The sequence below is a fragment of the Erpetoichthys calabaricus genome, chromosome 13, assembly GCF_900747795.2.
Source record: "Erpetoichthys calabaricus chromosome 13, fErpCal1.3, whole genome shotgun sequence".
NCBI classification, from domain to species: Eukaryota; Metazoa; Chordata; class Cladistia; order Polypteriformes; family Polypteridae; genus Erpetoichthys; species Erpetoichthys calabaricus.
The window spans coordinates 73662560-73683755 of NC_041406.2; the positions used below are offsets into that span (position 1 = coordinate 73662560).

Sequence of the window (21196 nt, forward strand, 5' to 3'; positions counted from 1 at the left end):
CCAGTGTTACCCTTTGTCAGTGAGCATCTAGAAACGGGAAAATCGTAGAGATGTTTAATTCAACGTTGAACGATACATTGTAAATTTGAAACTCGGTGTTTCAGTCGCTGAGCCTTCATCCGATGCGCTGTTGGACTGAAGCAGGGGTCTCATTTCTACCTACGACGCCGACGCAGATCCAGCAGATGGCGTCTATTGTCTTTTGGTGGGGCGGGATGCTCTCCAGCAAACGCGTTGGCAGCGAAAGAGTTAACCATCGGTGGCGCTTCTGGGTTTCTTTTCGGTAAAACAGAAAAGCTGCTGGGTGAAACGAGGGATGCAGATCGGGGATAGGAAATTCAATACTAGAAATAAGTAGATGACGGAGAGAACAGGGGACGAGGAGAAGCAGCATGGAAGGTCGGGCAGCGTAAAACCGCGCAAGCCGTAGCGACCGATGTGAAGAGCTGGGATAAACAAAGGGACGCGCAGAGCTTTCTATCAGTTCAAAGCTGAATGCGGCTGGAAATGAGCAGGTCCGCAGCCCTCCTGCTCTGTTTATTGGGCTGCAATGTCTGGAAAGCTGTGACCAAGACCTTGCAGGAAGAAAACCCCGCACAAGGTGGGTGGAGTAGACGTTTATTATTTGAAAAATTGGCTTTTAGGTTTGCGTGTTGATGTGCACGGAAAAGATTTAACCGTGTAGCGTGATTGTGATTGTGATTTTCTGTGCAGGGCTTTACTGTTTTTACTTGTTCATCGTAAATGAATGTTTTTCATCGAAGTAAGGACGCAACGATTCAAAACTGTGATTTCTTATGTTTATAAAGTGTTGAAACTGTAAGTGGTTGAAAAAAAATGCTCAGTATATTATCGAGAAAAGTGCCGCTTTTTCCAAAAAAAAAAAGCTGTATTCTTTTTCCCAGTGGACGCTCGTGTGTTTTTAAAAGCAGCCAATCGGCGGAACCCCGCTTCGCCAGTACAAAAACACACCCACTCACCCACCCGCGCAAAGCAGTTGATCCCCTCTAACTTGTATTGTTAATATCAGTAGTGTTCTTCATTCTGTAGTATTATTTATACACTAAAGAGTCTCGGAACCACGGTGGCGGGTTCTCGTTGCAAGTCGCCTGTCCGCAAAGAGCATTGTTGGCCGCAGCAGTTCCTTTGTGCTGCAGTCTTCTGTGATGGGCGCACGTGAAGCGCATTTGCCCTTTGCATCCTTCAAAGAACGAGTCCGCTGCACAAGTGTTACCGCTTGCCTTTTATGTGTCTTTTGTTTAAGCCTACTGAACAGGGAAACAAAGCACGGGAACTAATGAGTGCGGTTACACGGAGGCCGTGTTGCGTTCTGGAGGTGATCGGCCGAGGGAGGCACCTAGCGGGGCTGTTCTTGAAGCGACAGCGGGTTGCTGCTATTTTGACAGCTCCTGGAGTTTCCTTTCCCACGGTGCTGCATCCGCGGATTGGGTGAGGGGCTGCGGACTGCAGAATTGAAATGACAGCAGCAAATTCCAGATCTTCCCTCTCCCCCCACCGAGCCGCTTTGGACCACTCGATAATGGTAGACCCTACATGCTAGGGTGCGAATACTGCTTCCTACTTCTCTTATTTTTCCCGTCGGTAGTCCAGTCCAGTCTAGGGATTTTCAGGTAAATCCTGTGATCAGCCGCTTACGTCATATTTTACCAATGGTGATATAAACAGAAGCCCGTTCTAGTTGCCAGTTACCCAAGACTGTCATCATTTTAGTATTGCCAGCAGTCAGAACCAACACCGTATGTTAGTTCTCTTCATTTGAATTCCCAGTTTCACAAGTTGAGCATACTTGTTAGGTGGTGTTCTCAGGCCACAGGCAGCTTTGAAAACATGAGAGAAAATTTTGATGCATAGTGGTTATTTCTGCACAGTGTAGGCACTGCTCTCTCAAAGCTCCAGCTTCAGGGATGTGCTGTGAAGTCACTCTATGGAGTTGTATTGTTCTTCCTTTGTGAATGTGCATGTTGATTTATTGGTCATTTATTGGTAACTTTAAACTGGCAAAGAGTTAATGTGTAGCTGTGCCTTATTGTGGATTGTTGTCCCATCCAGGATTGGTTTCTGTACACTCCAACCCAACTCTTCCAGGTCTCTGCAATTGAATAATGGAATTAGCAGGATTAGAAAGCAATTGGTTAGAGCACCTTTTCTGTGAAGTCATGTAGACTGACCCAGATGAGGATATCTGTGTATTCTCTGTTCATATATAATTGGGTCTGTTCTTTATTTTCATGTTGACGTAAGTCTTTTGTGCTCAATCTGTTTTAGTTATTTGTGATTTGCAATTTTGATAAATTTCACTCAGTCTGGAGGCCAAATAAATGTTTGAAAGGAGTTCCCTCTTATGACTCAGTTTGCAAACATGGTTGTTTTCTGCTGTTTGGAAATTTTTGTTATACAAGCATGCTGATCATTAGTTCTTGTTAGATCAGTCACTTGATGTAGACATTCAATAATTAGGTTTAATCAGGTTGCTTCAAGCTGCTTTATCCCCATGGATGTGCAGACATTAATAGCATGTGACAGGCCCAAAGGGGAGGGGAGATGGGAATGCAGTTCAGTCTGCTGTAAATTGTCCAGCACAACTGACAGGTCCTTCTGCAGGCCTGCTATACTACATTGAGTATTGTTTCAGCCGTAGTTTTGTGATAGAAAGATTTAATCTGTCTTCGAGATTCCTGCATTTCTATAGGGTCTGATCTGAAATAATCAACATTAATATTTGTGTTTTTAAGTATACTTATGATTTTTTAAGTTTAGCCAAAGGCCTCCATACATTCACAATTTCTATTGAAGGAATATTCCCCCTAAAAAGTATATTTTTTATTTGTTTCTTCTCTTCTGTAGTTTGTAGTGGTGGCAGAGAAAAAATTTTATCTCATGTTTTCATAGAGTGATTGAAAAGGTTTTATCACATAATAGAATTTAATGGTGTCCAGTGCTGTACAACAACCAATGTGAAAGAGTCCGTAAGAAGAAAAAAATCCCTTGCTACTTGTCGCATAATCCACCATCTGTTATCCAGTTGTATGCTCAAAATGCAAGCATTTTCTGCTGAAATATTATTAACAATTACTTCCAGAAAAATTAATGAATATTGTATACAGGAAATGCTCTTCCATAATATTGTGCATTTAAATTGTAGACAGGACTCATGACCAGTGAATAAGGGGGAAAGGCAGATCTTCAGTTCAAAAGCACACTGATTTTTCTCGAAGTAACTATTAATATTTTAGGAAAAAATGCATGTGTTTTGCACATTTTGAACATGCAACTGAATAAAGTGAATTGTGCAACACAAATAATTTTCTTTTTCTTTGGACATTTTTCACATCATTTGCCGCTATATAGCACTGGCCATTGTTGGGCACTATTATATTATAAAAAGTTTTTCTTGTTCTGCATGAAAACATTAGATTAACATTTTTTCCTGGCATCACTATAAACTACATGGAGTAAGAAATATATAAAAATATAATTTTTAGGGTACAGTATTCTTTTAAAGCATTTATTTTCAAGAGTGGTAATTCTACAGTATATGACAGCAATCAATGTGTGGACAATTAAATCGGTTGTAAAATGAGAGTGCTATTCTGACATTTCTTCACACCTTGAAGAACTGTAAAATTGATGTATTCATTGCTCAAAAGAGAACCCAAAAACAATTAATAGTGGGAAAATAAAGTACTGATTATATGACAAAATTATAAGCCCAGTCCTAAATCCTGATGAGGCAAAGAAAAGGCAATGACTTACTATCCAGTTTGGGCTCAGTGGGTTTCGTGGCATAATGCAGCTTTAAAATATGTTCTACATTTCTTGCCAAGCTCTAGGATTGCAACTGATGTCAGAGATGGTTCTTTCCTGGCTACATATACCTCATGTCTTTGCATATCAGAGTCCTGTTTTGCACCTAAAAGGTCAGGTCAGTTGGACAGATACTGAGCTGCCTGCTCTGAAGAGTCAATACCATCCGAATCCTTTCAGTCAAGGACCTTCTGCTTTAACCAAAACAAATATTGACTTTTTGTTAGTCCTTTCAGGTGCCACTTAAAAAAAGAAAAACAACAAAAACAAGATTTTACCATGTTTTCTAGTTTGGAAACACTTAGGAGCATCAGAATTCTTGTTTCTTGGTCCCAGGCTAGGGGTGGGCAGTATGACCAAAATTCTATATCACGGTATTTTTCTAAATTATTCCGGTTTCACGGTATTTTTTTCCCCATGCATGAGTGGATGTTAACCACATTTTCCACTGCAATTACTGGCTAAGAATAACCTATTCCACTGTCAAGAGTATTGTACATTGTACAAAAAAAACATTTTAATGTGCACATAAGTATTAATACAGTTTTGCATTGCCCCATAAAGTGATAGTTTTCAAGGGGGTGGCACTAATGGAGAAGGTCTCACATTGCATGACAGATGCGGTCAAAATATAGAACCTTTTTATTGAACAAATTTTGCATAAACAAACTATAATTTTGACAACATATTTTCAACCATACAAAGAGGCATTTAGACTTAGTAAAATATCCAGAAGTGCTTGTCAAAAATTATATTGCACCGAATATGTCTTAGAAAAGGAATAAATAGTAAATATTTTTTGTAAACCAACTACACTTTCTGTTAATGTTAACAATCTCTGTCCACTGACACGTTAAAGTGACTTTTTAAACAACTTTATCATCATTAAACTGCATAATATTTAAACTAATAAATAATAACAATAAAATAAATAATAGTATTATTACTGATAGTTGCACTATTACTTCAAGACTTCAAGCCCAGGTGCATTACACAGTATTCACCAAATTAAAATAAAATACAAGTGCAACTTGGTGATGACATCTTTACCAACTGAACCGTCATTTAGGCAAACTGTATTAATATGGACCTTGCTTCAAGCTAAGCTATACTGGGAAGAAAAAAAACAAACTATATGTCGAGAACAAAGTCGACATTTCCACTTTATTCTCATAGTTTACTTCATAATTAAAGTAGAATGTCGTAAACTAAACTTCTTCCTAAAATCAATGTTTAATCAATTACTTAATTTACCCCGTCATAAATTAATGCAGCACATTAAATGCTTTGTGTTACGTTCCCCCGACCCAGTGGTTAATCACTACGCTTCTTAAACTGACTTCCTTCGCACTAAGAGAAGACAGCGATCACCATACAGAATCCATTCACTTCATGATATTCCTGCTTTCTAAAAATTTAGAATGCTAAGATAAATACTTGATATCATTTTCATGATGAAATGCATTAAAGCAGGTATTACACATGCACGGTAGTGAGGCGATATTGCTGCTCCCTCACAGTAAGGGGTCCCCAGGTGTATGTTCAGTGTAGAGAACTTTATGGCAGGTGTGACAAGGCTCCAAAAAACTGGATGTATGAATAGCTATCGCACAGGCTTAACTTAAATATTGTGTAAATGTTGGGTTTGTGATCTGCTGGTCGGAGACACGAACACAGAATTCAATGCATGTTCTTCTGAGCGGGCTATCTTTATTGCATGCATGCTGTCTCTATCTGACGTAGGCTACCAAAACCCCAGTTCCTATCCTTCCTTTTTCTTTCACCACATAACCAATCACCAAATGATAAACGTCTTTGTGAAATTAAAACTAGTTATAAACTTAGCCCACGGAGTGTTCAGAACTTTAAAAATATTTTCGTTATACATGTTTAATTATGCCATCCATTCAGAGTTGCGCCCATCTCTGAACGAATCACTTAACACAAAGCATTTAATGTGCTAAATAACTTATGACGGGGTTTGAGAAAATGTAGTAAATTAAATATTCATTTATGATGAAGTTTAGTTTACGATGTACTACTTTAATGACAAATTACGAGAATAAAGTCAACATGTCGACTTTATTCTTGTCATAAGCGTCAAGATTAAAGTGGAAATGTCAAGAATAAAGTCAAAATGTCGTCACACTATTACACAGTACCCAGGTACATTACACTGTATTGAAAACAAATAAAACAAGTACAACTTGGCTTGCAGTATTATCCAGTAGTATAGAAACAGTATTTACACATCTGACCTTTTAAAACTAAAGCATCTCCAGGTGACAGACGTGACTGCTTTTTTTTCGGCTCTCTGTCCATTTTCACCACGCGGCATACCTATGCTACCGCCCACTATTTGGTGGTGTAGCAGTGAAAAAGAGCCCTAGTGCAACACATCTGTGTTTAGTGGTGTAGCAGTGAAAAAGGTCCCCACTTGAACAGTTTCCCGCTGCGCCACGTTCCGAACGTCGTTTAGGCAATTTAAACCGGTGTTGCGGTATAAGAAAAATCCATATCATAAAAAAAAATAAAAAAACGGTTTTCGGTATGAACCAGTATACCGCCCAGCACTATCCCAGGCAAATTATTTTCGGGCCACCAAGTACAATGAATGGCACCCTTCTTTTTGTAATTAAATATATAAGTACACTCACATTGCCATTGTGGTTTTTTCTCTCTTGTCCTGGATCTATACCTGGTTCTTCCCTGGGCATATTCAGCCCCTTCTACTAGTTTCAATAGGTACCAGCACATTTGCCAGAGATCCTGCAGGCTAACTCAAAGTGTACAGTATTCTCATGGGAGCCAGACTATGCAGAAGTTATTAAGGGTGCCTAACCCTCTTGCAGAGTTCCAGTTAGAATCCTGTTTAGGCAATGCGTAGTTCCAGGGTATGTACTTTTCTTTTAACCAGGAAATTGTGGGTGGGGCTTGGATGATAAATTGAGCTGATTGGTTGATGACAAGTACTGATGTCATCTTACAAATTTCTTTGTAGTTTGGACTTTGGAGAGTTATCAGTGAAGGTGGCGCCCCACACTTTGCACTGTACCACCCTTCATAGCCGCCACCTTGGTACGCTATGCCATGTACCACATCAAAGCAATACCCTAAACTGCAATTGCTTCAAAGCAATATGAAGGGATGTGGGTCTCATGTGAACTCTTGATTACACCACACTTCACACCACATCACTTTTCATAGCTGCGTCCTTGGTGCGCCACATCATACACAGCAGACACAGTGGCATGTCCCTGTGCATGTCTGGCACACTCTGGGTTTTCACTACGTGCTGCACACAGAATTTTTTCTAACTACATAGTGATGGGGATGTGGCACTGTGTATCCAAAGAGGTGAATGTCAAGAAGAGCCTGATTATGTGAGTGCCAGAATGATGAAAGAAAGGCTGAATATAAGACAGCAGGTCAACAAAGCATAGACATGCAAAAATATCTGAAGTGCATCTATTCATCATGTAGGACTAGGAAACTATCAATGTGGCGGTCGAATGGGGCTGCCCAAATCATGACTGTGTTTTGGCCGCTAACCATTTGCTCGATTTGCATTGTGGTCTGCTCACAGGCTTCATGTGGTAAACAAGTCCTGGCTCTTCTTAGCTTGTCACATATTTTGCATAAAGTTTACATTTCCTGGGAAGGCAACACATGAAAGTGACTCATGATCCCTTAACACTTAGGGCCTACATCATACATGAACTCATTAGTTCCTAAAAAAATAAAAGTTCCTGCTTATTGACCGAACTTTCAAGAGGAAAAGACCAGGGTATAGAGCAGTGGATCTAGGAGTGTTTTAAACCACTTTGTCATAGTCAAAGGATCACTTTTGTTTTGTTTTGATCACCACCTGAGGCCACAGGTATGCCACGCCCTCGACCCTCTGCAGTTCGCATACCAGGAGAAGGTGGGAGCAGAGGATGCCATCATCTATATGCTACACCAATCACATTCCCACTTGGACAGGGGCAGTGGTGCTGTAAGAATTATGTTTCTAGACTTCTCTAGTGCCTTCAACACCATCCAAACTCTGCTCCTTAGGGACAAGCTGACAGAGATGGGAGTAGATTCATACCTAGTGGCATGGATTGTGGACTATCTTACAAACAGACCTCAGTATGTGTGTCTCGGGAACTGCAGGTCTGACATTGTGTGACATTGTGGTCAGCAACACAGGAGCGTCGCAGGGGACTGTACTTTCTCCGGTCCTGTTCAGCCTATATACATTGGACTTCCAATATAACTCGGAGTCCTGCCACGTGCAAAAGTTTGCTGACGACATTGCCTTCGTGGGCTGCATCAGGAGTGGGCAGAAGGAGGAGTATAGGAACCTCATCAAGGACTTTGTTAAATGGTGCAACTCAAACCACCTACACCTGAACGCCAGCAAAACCAACGAGCTGGTGGTGGATTTTAGGAGGCCCAGGCCCCTCCTGGACCCCGTGATAATCAGAAGTGACTGTATGCAGAAGGTACAGACCTATAAATACCTGGGAGTGCAGCTGGATGATAAATTGGACTGCACTGCCAATACTGATTCTCTGTGCAAGAGAGGACAGAGCCGGCTATACTTCCTTAGAAGACTGGCGTCCTTCAACATCTGCAATAAGTGCTGCAGGTGTTCTATCAGATGGTTGTGGCGAGCACCCTCTTCTACGCGGTTGTGTGCTGGGGAGGCAGCTTTACGAAGAAGGACACCACACGCCTTGACAAACTGGTGAGGAAGGCAGGCTCTATTGTAGGCATGGAGCTGGACAGTTTGACATCCGTGGCAGAGCGACGGGTGCTCAGCAGGCTCCTATAAATTATGGAAAATCCACTGTATCCACTAAACAGTGTCATCTCCAGACAGAGGAGCAGCTTCAGCGACAGACTGCTGCCACTGTCCTGCTCCACTGACAGACTGAGGAGATCGTTCCTCCCCCAAACTATGCGACTCTTCAATTCCACCCGGGGGGGGGGGGGGGGTAAACGTTAACATTATTCAAACTTATTGTCTGTTTTTACCTGCATTTTTATTACTCTTTAATATTGTTTTTTGTATCAGTATGCTGCTGCTGGAGTATGTGAATTTCCCCTTGGGATTAATTTTGGTGTCTTGTTCATTGTGCATTGTTCATAGTGGCACTCAGTTTTGTTTTAATTCTCTCCAGTGCAGTGTATGTGCGCAAAACTGAGCCTGCTATTTTAATATGTCTGTTGATTTGGTGAAAATTGTACTGGCTCTCACAGAGTTGTAGGAAATGTGAAGGATGTCACTACCCATATTAAAAGAATAGAGTCTTCTAAGAAAAAGAGCCTGCTTTGCCCTATCATATCTAGTTCCTCTGTGCTAGGAGTCCAGTCCAACCTGTCATTGATGTGGACCCCCAAATACTTGTAGGAGTGCACTACTTCTACATCCTACAGCTTGGTTTCACTTCTTAGTGTAATTTTGTGCTGCAATTACTATTTATTTTAATACAGCTTTTTGTAAAAAATATTGTGATTCTAAACTAGTGTTGTTTCAAAGATTAGTATTTTAGCCATTCAACCAAAATAACACCTCTACCATGAAGATAGAGTAATGTCAGGCAGCCTGATAGCATTCATGCAAATGAAATGTGTTTCACCGACTTCATGGAAATATAGCATTGCCTTATCTGGGTTGTGTTCTGCCGGCAGATATCAAGGTGAATTTAAAAGGGAGACCTGTACAGAGAAAACTTAAACTGGAGAAGGACTGAGTCTGAAAAAGTGTTGAGAAGGAAAGGGTAATGTTGCTCCATGCAAACATGAGTGAGGCAGGAAGGAGTGGAGTTGAAGTAAAAGTTTGTATCATTTGGAAGAACATACGGTGGTTTGCTCCATGGTGGCAGTTTTATACATTCTTTGAAGGACTAACAGTAGGAATTTCATTTAAGAAAGCAGAGGTTAAACAGCAGAGTGAGCGTTATAAATAAATGACCAAGTAAGTACATAATTGAGTAATATATCTGAGCAACATAAGAGCCACTTTGCTAACCTTGTAGACCACTTGGCTCAGGTTTGTAGACCATGGGTGACAAACAGACTACACTTTCAGAACCATTGGTAGATAAAGAGAGAAAGAAATTGACATGAGGAATAGAATGCATACTATGGATGGGAATTCCCCAATTATAAAATAAATCCTAAACTTGGAAATAATATGATATTATAATTTTCTTTTAGGTTTTAAAATAGATTTTTTGCAGTTCAGTTCAATAATTCAGGTCAATAATAAGGAATATTATTACAATTCTGTATTTACAGGCAGAGCATGTGTTAGTCTAAAACACAGTTTTACCAAAGTTCATCTCAATATTTTTTTTTAATTATGGAAAATGAACTAAAGTATCTTGACAGTTTCCACTGTAAAACTGAGAATGCCTAATTACAGTTGCTGGTGTTTGTAGCCCACAAGAAAAGCAAATAATCCATTAAAATGCAGGCAATTTTTGCCCTCCAAGATCACTGCTCCTCTTCCTGCACATTTCCTTTTGTGTTGAATGTATTTGTCCATCACATCTTTCCACTTTTTCATGCATTCTCTGACATGTAGTCAGATTTTTAATAATAAGATGCACTAAAATGTTCCACTGTCTACATTTGTGCAACTGTTGCAGAGGAAAACACACAAAACTGAAAGCCTGCCCCCAGCCATTCGCTAACAATGGTTCTATTCCTCATTTCAAGTGAAAGCATATCATCAATATCACCTTTATCTCTATCTTTGATGCTTGTTTTGAGCTTCAGTGACCATGGTTTTCATCGTAATTCGCAAGCTGGCATTGTACTAAAAGAACACTGAAACCCACACCACATGGGTCAACTAAGTACAGTGGAACCTTGGGTCATGAATGTCTTGGACCATGTACAAATCAGGTTACGACCAAAAAGTTCGCCAAACTTTTGCATCTGTTCACGACCACACACTCGGGTGATGAACAAGCCAGTTTCCCTTCTGGTTTGTAAGCGCTGATGATTTCTGCACATGTTCAGTCTCTTCCTGTGCATTCCCTGTGCAGCGAGCGAGCAAGATAGAGAGCGCAAAAGAGAGAGAGAGAGCGCAAGCGAGCGTATATATATTTACATACAGCTCATACGGTCCGGAACGGATTAATTGTATTTACATGCAATCCTATGGGGGGAAAAATAGGGTTGCGACCAGAGTTTTGGAATGAATTACGGTCGTGACCCGAGGTTCCATTGTATCTGCATGTGACAAGAGTTTTTTGTTTTGTTTATGGTAAATCCTTGTTTAAACACAAAATAACAGGCAGATACATGTGGAAATAGCGCATGACATATACATAAACTTACGCTGATTAAAGCATGTTAAAATTGCCTATCAACCCACAAAAGCACACATGGAAAAAGCACCTGCATTAGTACAAGTGAAAATTTTCCTTTAAAGTATACAAATAAAGAAGAATTGGTCACAAACTGCATTCTCACAAGAGAAGAAAGAGTTTAGTACGCCATGGAACCTTTAGATCCAGTACACTTTTGTGCAAGTACAAAAATTGATAAAACAAATTCATAACCTTAAACATTAAAATAAAAGCTGGCTTCTTACCATCATTTTATTAATAACATCACAGTGATAATATGGCAAAGATATGCTGAGTCAAAAATTATTTTTCTGTCAACCTCTAGTGCTTGTAGTACCTTTGAGGTGGGCCAGTAGGTGAGCCCCTCCACCCCCAGTAGACAGAGTCGAAGACCCCTGTGTTCAGAAAGTGAAGGTCAACAGGTTGTTGTTTTGTGCATATTGTTACTTTGTTACCATCATGTGTTTAACCCTCCCTAGCATTTATTTTGTCAATAAAATCACCAATTTTTAAATGTTTTGATCTTTTGTATATACTGTAATGCTGTGTGTGGCTACTGTATAGGCTCAGTTGTATTACAGTGTGTGAATGTTTTAAAATCCTGAGATCAAGTAAAGTCCTGATGATTGCTTGTAGCTTTGTGATATTGCACTTTATATCTGGTGATCACTTGATTTTCTTCAGCAATGTGACTCTTGAACTTGTGAAGCTTGCACTGGGTGTGTCTGAATACTGTGTCAGCAGCTGTCACATTTGATTTTTACACTCGGTGCTTCATGATGAAAGGAAGGCATGCATGTTCACTCTCTAAGAAGAGAATAAAAAGTCAATAATTTGCATTTAGTTCTCTGAATACTGTGTATACCAATATTGACAAAATTATTTTGTTGTATTTACAAGATTTGAGTAATTATTACAGTTGTAGTATATTCTGTGATACATATTATGCAAATGGCATATCCTATTAACTTTTAAATACATTCACCTCTGAAATGTCCATCCATCCATTATGCAACCCGCTATATCCTAACTACAGTGTCACAGGGGTCTGCTGGAACCAATTCCAGCCAACACAGGGCGCAAGGCAGGAAACAAACCCCGGGCAGGGTGTCAGCCCACCGCACTTCTGAAATGTTTCAGTGTGAACTGTTTTTTAGATTCTAAGTTTGAAGTTTAGGGATATATTAGCTTAATAATTAAGAGAGATTATGTCAGGTGAAGCCTTAATTGTGATTGTTTTTATGTTGGCATTGAAACAGATTATTTTATATATGTTTTTAAATTAAGTATATTTTAAACAATGACAAATATTAAAATGTTTCATGTTGTTCTGAAATGACATTTGTGTATCTTCTTATGCTGTGAAATTTCCTGCATAGATAGGTGTCGGAGCCTTTTTGGTGTTAAATGTGCTAGACAGTCAGTGATGTGCCATTTGTAAAGCTATTCTGCAAGTACAGCCTTTTTCAATAAACTGTTGTATTAAAATATATATACAGGTATAGTAAATATTCATGATAATAAGATTATATTATAATTTTAATGTTCATAAGTGGCTTATGGTTGTTTGATTCTGACCTTGTCTTTCATGATTATGTTTGATTTGAGTGCAGCTTTGATTTTGTCATGTTGGATATTGTGGTAACAAGCAGTCATGCACGATTTTGTACACTGCTTCATTACTTTATTATGAGTAATTTGCCATATATAATATCTTGATAAAGAAGTGAGACTGGAAGACGGATTATTCATGATTCCTATTTAGTGAATGCACATATCCTGCATGCTATTCAGTTGTATCTTGTTTGTTTAAAAATTGGTACAATAAAGCATTTTGGAGTAAGGACCAGAACTGTTAAGCTATAAAATCTTTAAATCAGTGATATGGTAGGCTATTTTAACTGAATAAATAATTACTTAAAAATTCATGTTACTCAAGAAGAATTGTAAAATAATCTTTGGTGATTACTATTATTATAAAGTTGATGTGTATTGTGAAATAACTTCAGTTTTAGCAGCTGTTGACCATTTGATTTTTTTTCCAAGACCAGATGCCAAAAAGTGATTGCATGCTTCTCTCAGCAGACATTGCATCTCTTTTTTTAATTTTTATTTGAATGTAAAGCTCATAGGTTTCAATTAACATAATGATTCTTGATTTTGTACCAAAGTTAGTTTGCATAAAGTAGAACCTTTGTACAGCTTCATTAGTGCACGCTTAATTTGCCATTAAAAAGCTCATAAAAATACAGCACAAACTTAAAAAGAAAAAAAAAGCCTGACAAGCATTTCAGGACTATAAACAGAAAGTAGAATATGCTGATCCTGCATTCTAAACGTTTTTTGTTATTTGGGAATGATGTTGTTAACTCAGTTTATCCTATGGAACTATTAAGAAATTAAGTTTATTAGAGATCATTAGAAAAGCAGTGATGTCTTGTTAGTACTGGTGTATACTGTATGGCAGATCTAATTAGAACTCCCCAACTAAGAAAGAATATGTGGTGTAACATCCTAGCGGTTTAAAACTCTGATTGTCTAGTTGAATAGGCACACAGTGTCAATATAAACACTAGTTGGTATGACATTTACTGTGGGAGCAGCTAATAGGCTAAGGCTTCACTTGTGATTCATAAGTAATCCTATGGTTGTTGGTGATTTCTGAGTCCACACTTTCTTGCTGAATTTAAATACAATTGACCATTACTTCTAAAGAGGACACATTTAATCAAATAAGTATTACTGTAATTCAATCAGTGAACAATTGATGTCTATAGTGTCAAGTGTTTTTTGAAAATAATGTTTTTTATTGCAATCAGTGTAGTAGTTTTTGCCTTGGGAGCACTTGTATTTGCCAGGTTACCTTTGTAAAACCTTTCAACCAAAACTGAAAAACAATATCGATCACATAGCATTGTTAAATTTGTGTTTATATTGTGTTTATATTTTGTTTACTATTCAGGTTCACCTAAAGTTAGCCCTATTTTAACAAAACTGTTTAATTTTCTTTCACATGCGCAGAATGCTGGAGCCTACTCTGTCAGCACAGGCACAAGGCAGAATGTAGCCATGTGTAGTATGCTAGTTCATCACAGAATGCTTCTAGACAGTATTAATAAAATGCAGTATTTTTAATTCTACAGAGCTCTTTCTGAGTAAAAACAAACTTTGTATAGTAGACCACACATATAAAGGTTTGGGTTTCCTTAAGTAGAAGTGAGTGGAATGTGTGAAAGAAGATTGTGAACTGAGAAGCTAAAGACATTTTGGGACTTTACTTGGGCCACATATGTCACATTCAAATCATACATCCATCCATCCATTGTCCAACCCGCTGAATCCGAACACAGGGTCACGGGGGTCTGCTGGAGCCAATCCCAGCCAACACAGGGCACAAGGCAGGAAACAATCCTGGGCAGGGTGCCAACCCACCGCAGTCAAATCATACAATAAGTAGTTTAAATAAATTCATTCATTTCCAATTGTGAATGGCAATACTGTACATGCATCTTGCTTACTATCCATTTGTCCTGGTGAGAGTCGTAATGCCTATGGACTGAAAGAGCCAAAACACACTTTCCTAATCTTGGCTACAATTTTTGATTGCCAAAGGAGATAAGAAAAGTATTCTCTATCAGTGTTTCGAAAACATGGTCCTGGGGACCCACTGTGGTTGTAGGTTTTTTTGTTCCAACCAGATTCACAGTCAGTGATGATAATCCATATTACTAACCGAGAATAAACCGGATATGGACGCAGGTACACGGCGATGGGACCATGAGACATAGTGCGCAGGCGCCTACAGCGCGCGTCTCATAAACCGCAAGCGAAGTCTTATCCACCGGAGTAAAGTTAGGAATAATGTGCTGCTTGGGATTGTACAAACCGCTGAACGCTTTACACCAAATTCAAACACAATACAGCTCAACTAACGGAAATAGCAAAAAAACCAACAAGCCCATACCTAACGACACGGCCACAGAGAACGGCCACAGAACAAACAAACACAACAGGATTTGGCGCCCCGCCCAAAGTCAAACCGGAGAGAGTATGGATGCCGCAAACGTCCACACTACACAGCATAGTCAAAACCGAGATAGTACAGAAGGCGCAGGCGTCACTGCCATATTGTGGGTGGCACTGCTGCAGAGTGAAGTTAGGAATAATGTGCTGCTTGGGATTGTACAAACCGCTGAACGCTTTACACCAAATCCCGGGGGATTACATTTCATAGGTAGGGCTGAACTATTGTTTCCGTTATATATGGCCGTTAGGAACTCCCGTTGTCTAATAAACGTCTGGACTACACAACATATGTGAATCACATTACAGTAATACAATATTAACAGTATAACCACAGAAAACACAGACACGTCACCAGATAGATAATAACAATTAACGATCGCTCCGTATTAAACGTACAGAATCCTACAACGCACATCTGAAACAGCGGAGGCAAAACACTCTCGGCTCCAAATGAGCATCTTAATTTCCCCTTGGAATATTTAAACACTATTAACCCTGCCGGATTGCAACAACACAATCTAAACCTTAAGGTCGGAACAATAGTCATGCTATTAAGAAACCTTAATACTAAACAAGGTTTATACAACGGTACACGATTACTCATCAACACCATGACAGACAATGTTATTGAAGCAAATGTACTTACAGGATCACATACTAACAATACTGTTTTGATTGCACACTTAAACAACGCCAATTTCCCATTAAACCTGCATTCGCCATGACAATCAACAAATCCCAAGGATGGACCATGGGCAGAGTTGGCATATACCTCTCTGAGCCTGTATTTGGACATGGACAACTTTATGTAGCCTTCTCGAGTTCGGCGTTCATCTGACATTAAGGTTATAAATACATACATATAAATAAATATAAATAAATACCAAGGAGAACTCATTCAAGGACAACACGCCATCTTTACTACAAATGTTGTGTATAAAGAAATATTCGAATAAATCTTTGTAATGTGCCATACTATGTATTCTTTACTTCCTATGTACGTCATCTGCACCTTTACACTCCAGTATATCTCATACATAGATCAATGTATTTCGGGTTACCCAAAACCAGGGGATGGCGTGCGAAGTGAGCAGGGGGCGGAGCCCCCTAGTTGATGATAATATTTGATATTTAACATTATATAAATATTTGACATTTAGAAATATTTCTATTTTTATTATTGCTTTTAAGTATTTAACTATCTTTTGTTGTTTTGTACTATTTTGCTCATTTTCCATGTAGTCTGTTCCCTCCATTGAATCCTAAATAATGCTAATTAAAAACAAACCGAGCAGACACCCAGGCAAACAACACTGAATGATGAAAGGCTACAACTACTTCAGTGTCAAACCCACTGATTAGTAAACCATGGATTAAACAACAACAGCCCTGGGAAAAGTAGGATGCAAATATTGTTAAAAAGTAAAAGAAAAATACATTATCGCCATATGACTGCATAGTACCTTTTATTAAAAATTTACAAAATTTATTTTTGTAATTTCTACATTGACCCCAAAACAGAGAAACTGGGAAATAACAGCTCACCTACTTAGGCCAGGAGTCCAATTAAAAACAATTTGGTTAGACCAAAGACCTGCATTCACAATGGGTCCCCAGGACAGAGTTTGGGAACCATTGCCATCTATCATGTCCTAGGTACTTCCTAGTAATCAAAGAAGCACCCTCCACTACATATCCAAATGGCTCATTTCCTTTCAGAGTAGCATTACTTCTATTGTAAATTCCTCATCCTGTCACAGTGAGTGGTAACTACAATCATATTTGTCTGTATTTACCAGTAATTTCATTCAGTAAAATAATTGTTTTTATATTTTAAGTAATTTAGCTTGAATTTTCTAAGGAAGCATTTTTGTTTGTTTATTTTTTATTTACCTACATTAGTACCCCAAGTTTGTAATCCTGTGGCTGTTTTTCAGCACGGTAATTACTTTGTGCCCCATTTATTATTCAGTTTATTTAAATTTTCCATAATCTTCACCAACATCAGGTATATTGTTTCATATAGTGATATTCCGTTAATATTTTTTAATTTTTGGTTTGGGAAATACTGTTCTTTCTGTGGGGACTGCATATTTAGTGTTGTAACCTTATTTATTATGGATGGCTGTCTAATGCATCTGTATCATAGCATTCTAATGTTAGACTTGAGCTCTGTTTTTCAAAACTTTCACTCTTTCAGGGTCTTGGTGTCTTTGTCATCCTATTGAAGAGGAACAGTCATGTTTTTCTATATTTTATATGAAAAAGTACACTATCATGTGGGCACTTTGATCATAGCATGAAGCAATGTAGCTGTTTTTGTATAAGAGCAGAACAGTGACATCACTAGTCTTGTATTGAGCTGGTGAAGGAAATCAAAATCTGAGCTTTGCATGGCCAACCCACTCCCAAACTGCTGCATTGATTCTTCTTACATGTTATGATTTATAATTTAAGCATGTGGTAATCATTTCCTTGTACTTTTTTTCAATTAAATGTTTTATTTTACAGTTTCTGGGCTCATAGTTACTCTCTTGCAAGTTATTCTTAGGTTTTATGGTAATATGTTTGGCGAGGGAGAGATTTAAGAAGGAAAAAGTTTAAGTGATGAATGGGATAAGACAGGCCAGCATGTCATGTAAAATTGGCGTAGATGGGAAACTTTGCATTTTTTAAAAAAAGAAAAAAGATTCGAAATCAGTGTTTGATAAATTGTCAAACAGTAAAACTTTAAGCTGCTCCAATTTTAGTTCTACCTTTATTAGAAACAGAAATTGAACCATCAATAAAAAAATTACAAAAAAACGTACATTTCTCAAGTCCAAGTTTTGCTTCCATCTGTTTTGTAAATCTTTAATTTGATGGCCAACTCATGCAGTAAATGGAATCCAGCATAACTGTTTTATGCAATAAGTGACCCAAGCTTGCGTGTTTCTTCTTACTCATAGTAAAGATTTGTCTACATATAGGCCAAATGTTCTGAAATAAGCAGAGTGGAGCATTAGCTCAGCATCTTTACAGGCTTGTTATAAGGTGAGAAGGTTGAGTAATTTAAATAATACAATACAAATACAATCTTATTTGAGGGCGTTGACTTTCAAGAAAAAGCTTGTCAGAGAGCAATACATTATCATTAGTTAGGGGTGGGCGGTATGACCAAAATTCTATATCACGGTATTTTTCAAAATTATCCCGGTTTCACGGTATTCGACGGTATTTTTTTCCCCATGCATGAGTGAATGTTAGCCACATTTTCCACTGCAATTACTGGCTAAGAATAACCTTTTCCACTGTCAAGAGTATTGTACATTGTACAAAAAAAAAATATTTTAATGTGCACACAAGTATTAATACAGTATTGCATTGCCCCATAAAGTGATAGTTTTCAAGGGGGTGGCACTAATGGAGAAGGTATCACATTGCATGACAGATGCAGTCAAAATATAGAACCTTTTTTATTGAACAAATTTTGCAAAAACAAACTATAATTTTGACAACATATTTTCAACCATACAAAGAGGCATTTAGACTTAGTAAAATACAGTGGAACCTCGGTTTGCGAGCATAATTCGTTCCGGAAATGTGCTCGTAGTGCAAAGCACTCGTATATCAGAAATAATGGAAAATCGGATGATTTGTTCCACAACCCAAAACTATTCATATAAAAATGATTAATACAAAATATAAAGTAAAAATATATAAAACAAATTAACCTGCACTTTACCTTTGAAAAGAATCATGGCTGGTGTGAGTGAGTTTCTAAACTCTTGTGGGATTCCACCCAATGGGACGACACACGGAAGAGCGTCCCAAAGCAATCGCAGTCTCCCAGTGCTGTAGCAGTTCGCTGTAAAAGCGAATCTGAAAAGATCGCGGACATGCTATAAGCGCCTGCCGTCAATGGGTGATATAAGGAACAAGGAGCATTATAAATGCGCAGGGCACTACCTGACTGCTGTGTCTGTTTCAAGCTGAATAAAGCTGGTGTTGACTCAGCTTTGTGTCTTAGTGTGCAAGACAGGGACTCGCACGTCACAACACACATGCGCGCGCGAGCACACAACACACACACACACACACACACACACACGCTCGTGTGCGCACACACAGTCACAATGCCAATGCTGTTGTAAACAGCATACCCTCTTACGGATGTTTACTATGAGTGAGGCACGCCGACTCAGACGGAGAATAGGAGACGATTGCCCACAATCCCGCAGCGAGAGAGAGAAGAACCATCAGCTCAGTTGTGATCACATGACGCTCAGCAGACAAAGAATATACATACTACTCGTACTGCAAGACCTCACTCGTTTATCAAGTCAAAATTTATTACAAATTTTTGCTCGTCTTGCAAAACACTCGTAAACCAAGTTACTCGCAAACCGAGGTTCCACTGTATCCAGAAGTGCTTGTCAAAAATTGTATTGCACCGAATATGTCTTAGAAAAGGAATAAATTGTAAATATTTTTTGTAAACCAACTACACTTTCTGTTAATGTTAACAATCTCTGTCCACTGACACGTTAAAGTGACTTTTTAAACAACTTTATCATCATTAAACTGCTTAATATTTAAACTAATAAATAATAACAATAAAATAAATAATCGTATTATTACTGATAGTTGCACTATTACTTCAAGACTTCAAGCCCAGGTGCATTACACAGTATTCACCAAATTAAAATAAAATAAAACAAGTGCAACTTGGTGATGACATCTTTACCAACTGAACCATCATTTAGGCAAACTGCATTAATATGGACCTTGCTTCAAGCTAAGCTATACTGGGAAGAAAAAAACAAACTATATGTCGAGAACAAAGTCGACATTTCCACTTTATTCTCATAGTTTACTTCATAATTAAAGTAGAATGTCGTAAACTAAACTTCTTCCTAAAATCAATGTTTAATCAATTACTTAATTTACCCTGTCATAAATTAATGCAGCACATTAAATGCTTTGTGTTACGTTCCCCGACCCAGTGGTTAATCACTACGCTTCTTAAACTGACTTCCTCCGCACTAAGAGAAGACAGCGATCACCATACAGAATCCATTCACTTCATGATATTCCTGCTTTCTAAAAATTTAGAATGCTAAGATAAATACTTGATATCATTTTCATGATGAAATGCATTAAAGCAGGTATTACACATGCACGGTAGTGAGGCGGTAGTGCTGCTCCCTCACAGTAAGGGGTCCCCAGGTGTATGTTCAGTGTAGAGAACTTTATGGCAGGTGTGACGAGGCTCCAAAAAACTGGATGTATGAATAGCTATTGCACAGGTTTAACTTAAATATTGTGTAAATGTTGGGTTTGTGATCTGCTGGTCGGAGACACGAACACAGAATTCAATGCATGTTCTTCTGAGCGGGCTATCTTTGTTGCATGCATGCTGTCTCTATCTGACGTAGGCTACCAAAACCCCAGTTCCTATCCTTCCTTTTTCTTTCACCACATAACCAATCACCAAACGATAAACGTCTTTGTGAAAATAAAGCTAGTTATAAACTTAGCCCACGGAGTGTTCAGAACTTTAAAAATATCTTCGTTATACATGTTTAATTATGCCATCCATTCAGAGTTGCGCCCATCTCTGAACGAGTCGCCAGCACATCGCAGGATGAATACAAGCAAAACATACACTAGCAGGATCAATATAGCACAACAAAATCCCACATCCTACATGACTTTGAAAGGAAACTGAAGCACGCCGAGTAAACCCACCAGAAAAACATGCAAATGCAAGGCAGGCACGCCGCCATGCCCCCATATGATTAATGCATGCTTTAATGCATTTCACCATGAAAATTATATTAAGTATTTATCTTAGCATTCTAAGTGTTCAGAGAGCAGGAAGATCATGAAGTGAATGTATTCTGTGCGGCGATCGCTGCCGGCGCCTCCTCTTAGTGCAAGAAGAAGTCAGTTTAAGAATCACTTAACACAAAGCATTTAATGTGCTATATGACGGGGTTTGAGAAAATGTA

The 21196-nt window shown here is 38.6% G+C and overlaps 1 protein-coding gene across 1 annotated transcript in view; it reads left to right on the forward strand.

Moving 5' to 3' along the window:
• The first annotated feature begins 197 nt into the window (after nucleotides 1–197).
• Nucleotides 198–21196, forward strand: part of fam171a1 (family with sequence similarity 171 member A1) — a 217512-nt gene continuing 196513 nt past the window's right edge. Inside the window, exon 1 of the mRNA XM_028817121.2 lies at nucleotides 198–601. Coding sequence (XP_028672954.2) covers nucleotides 496–601 — 106 coding nt within the window. The 5' untranslated portion in view covers nucleotides 198–495. The remainder of the gene's footprint in view (nucleotides 602–21196) is intronic.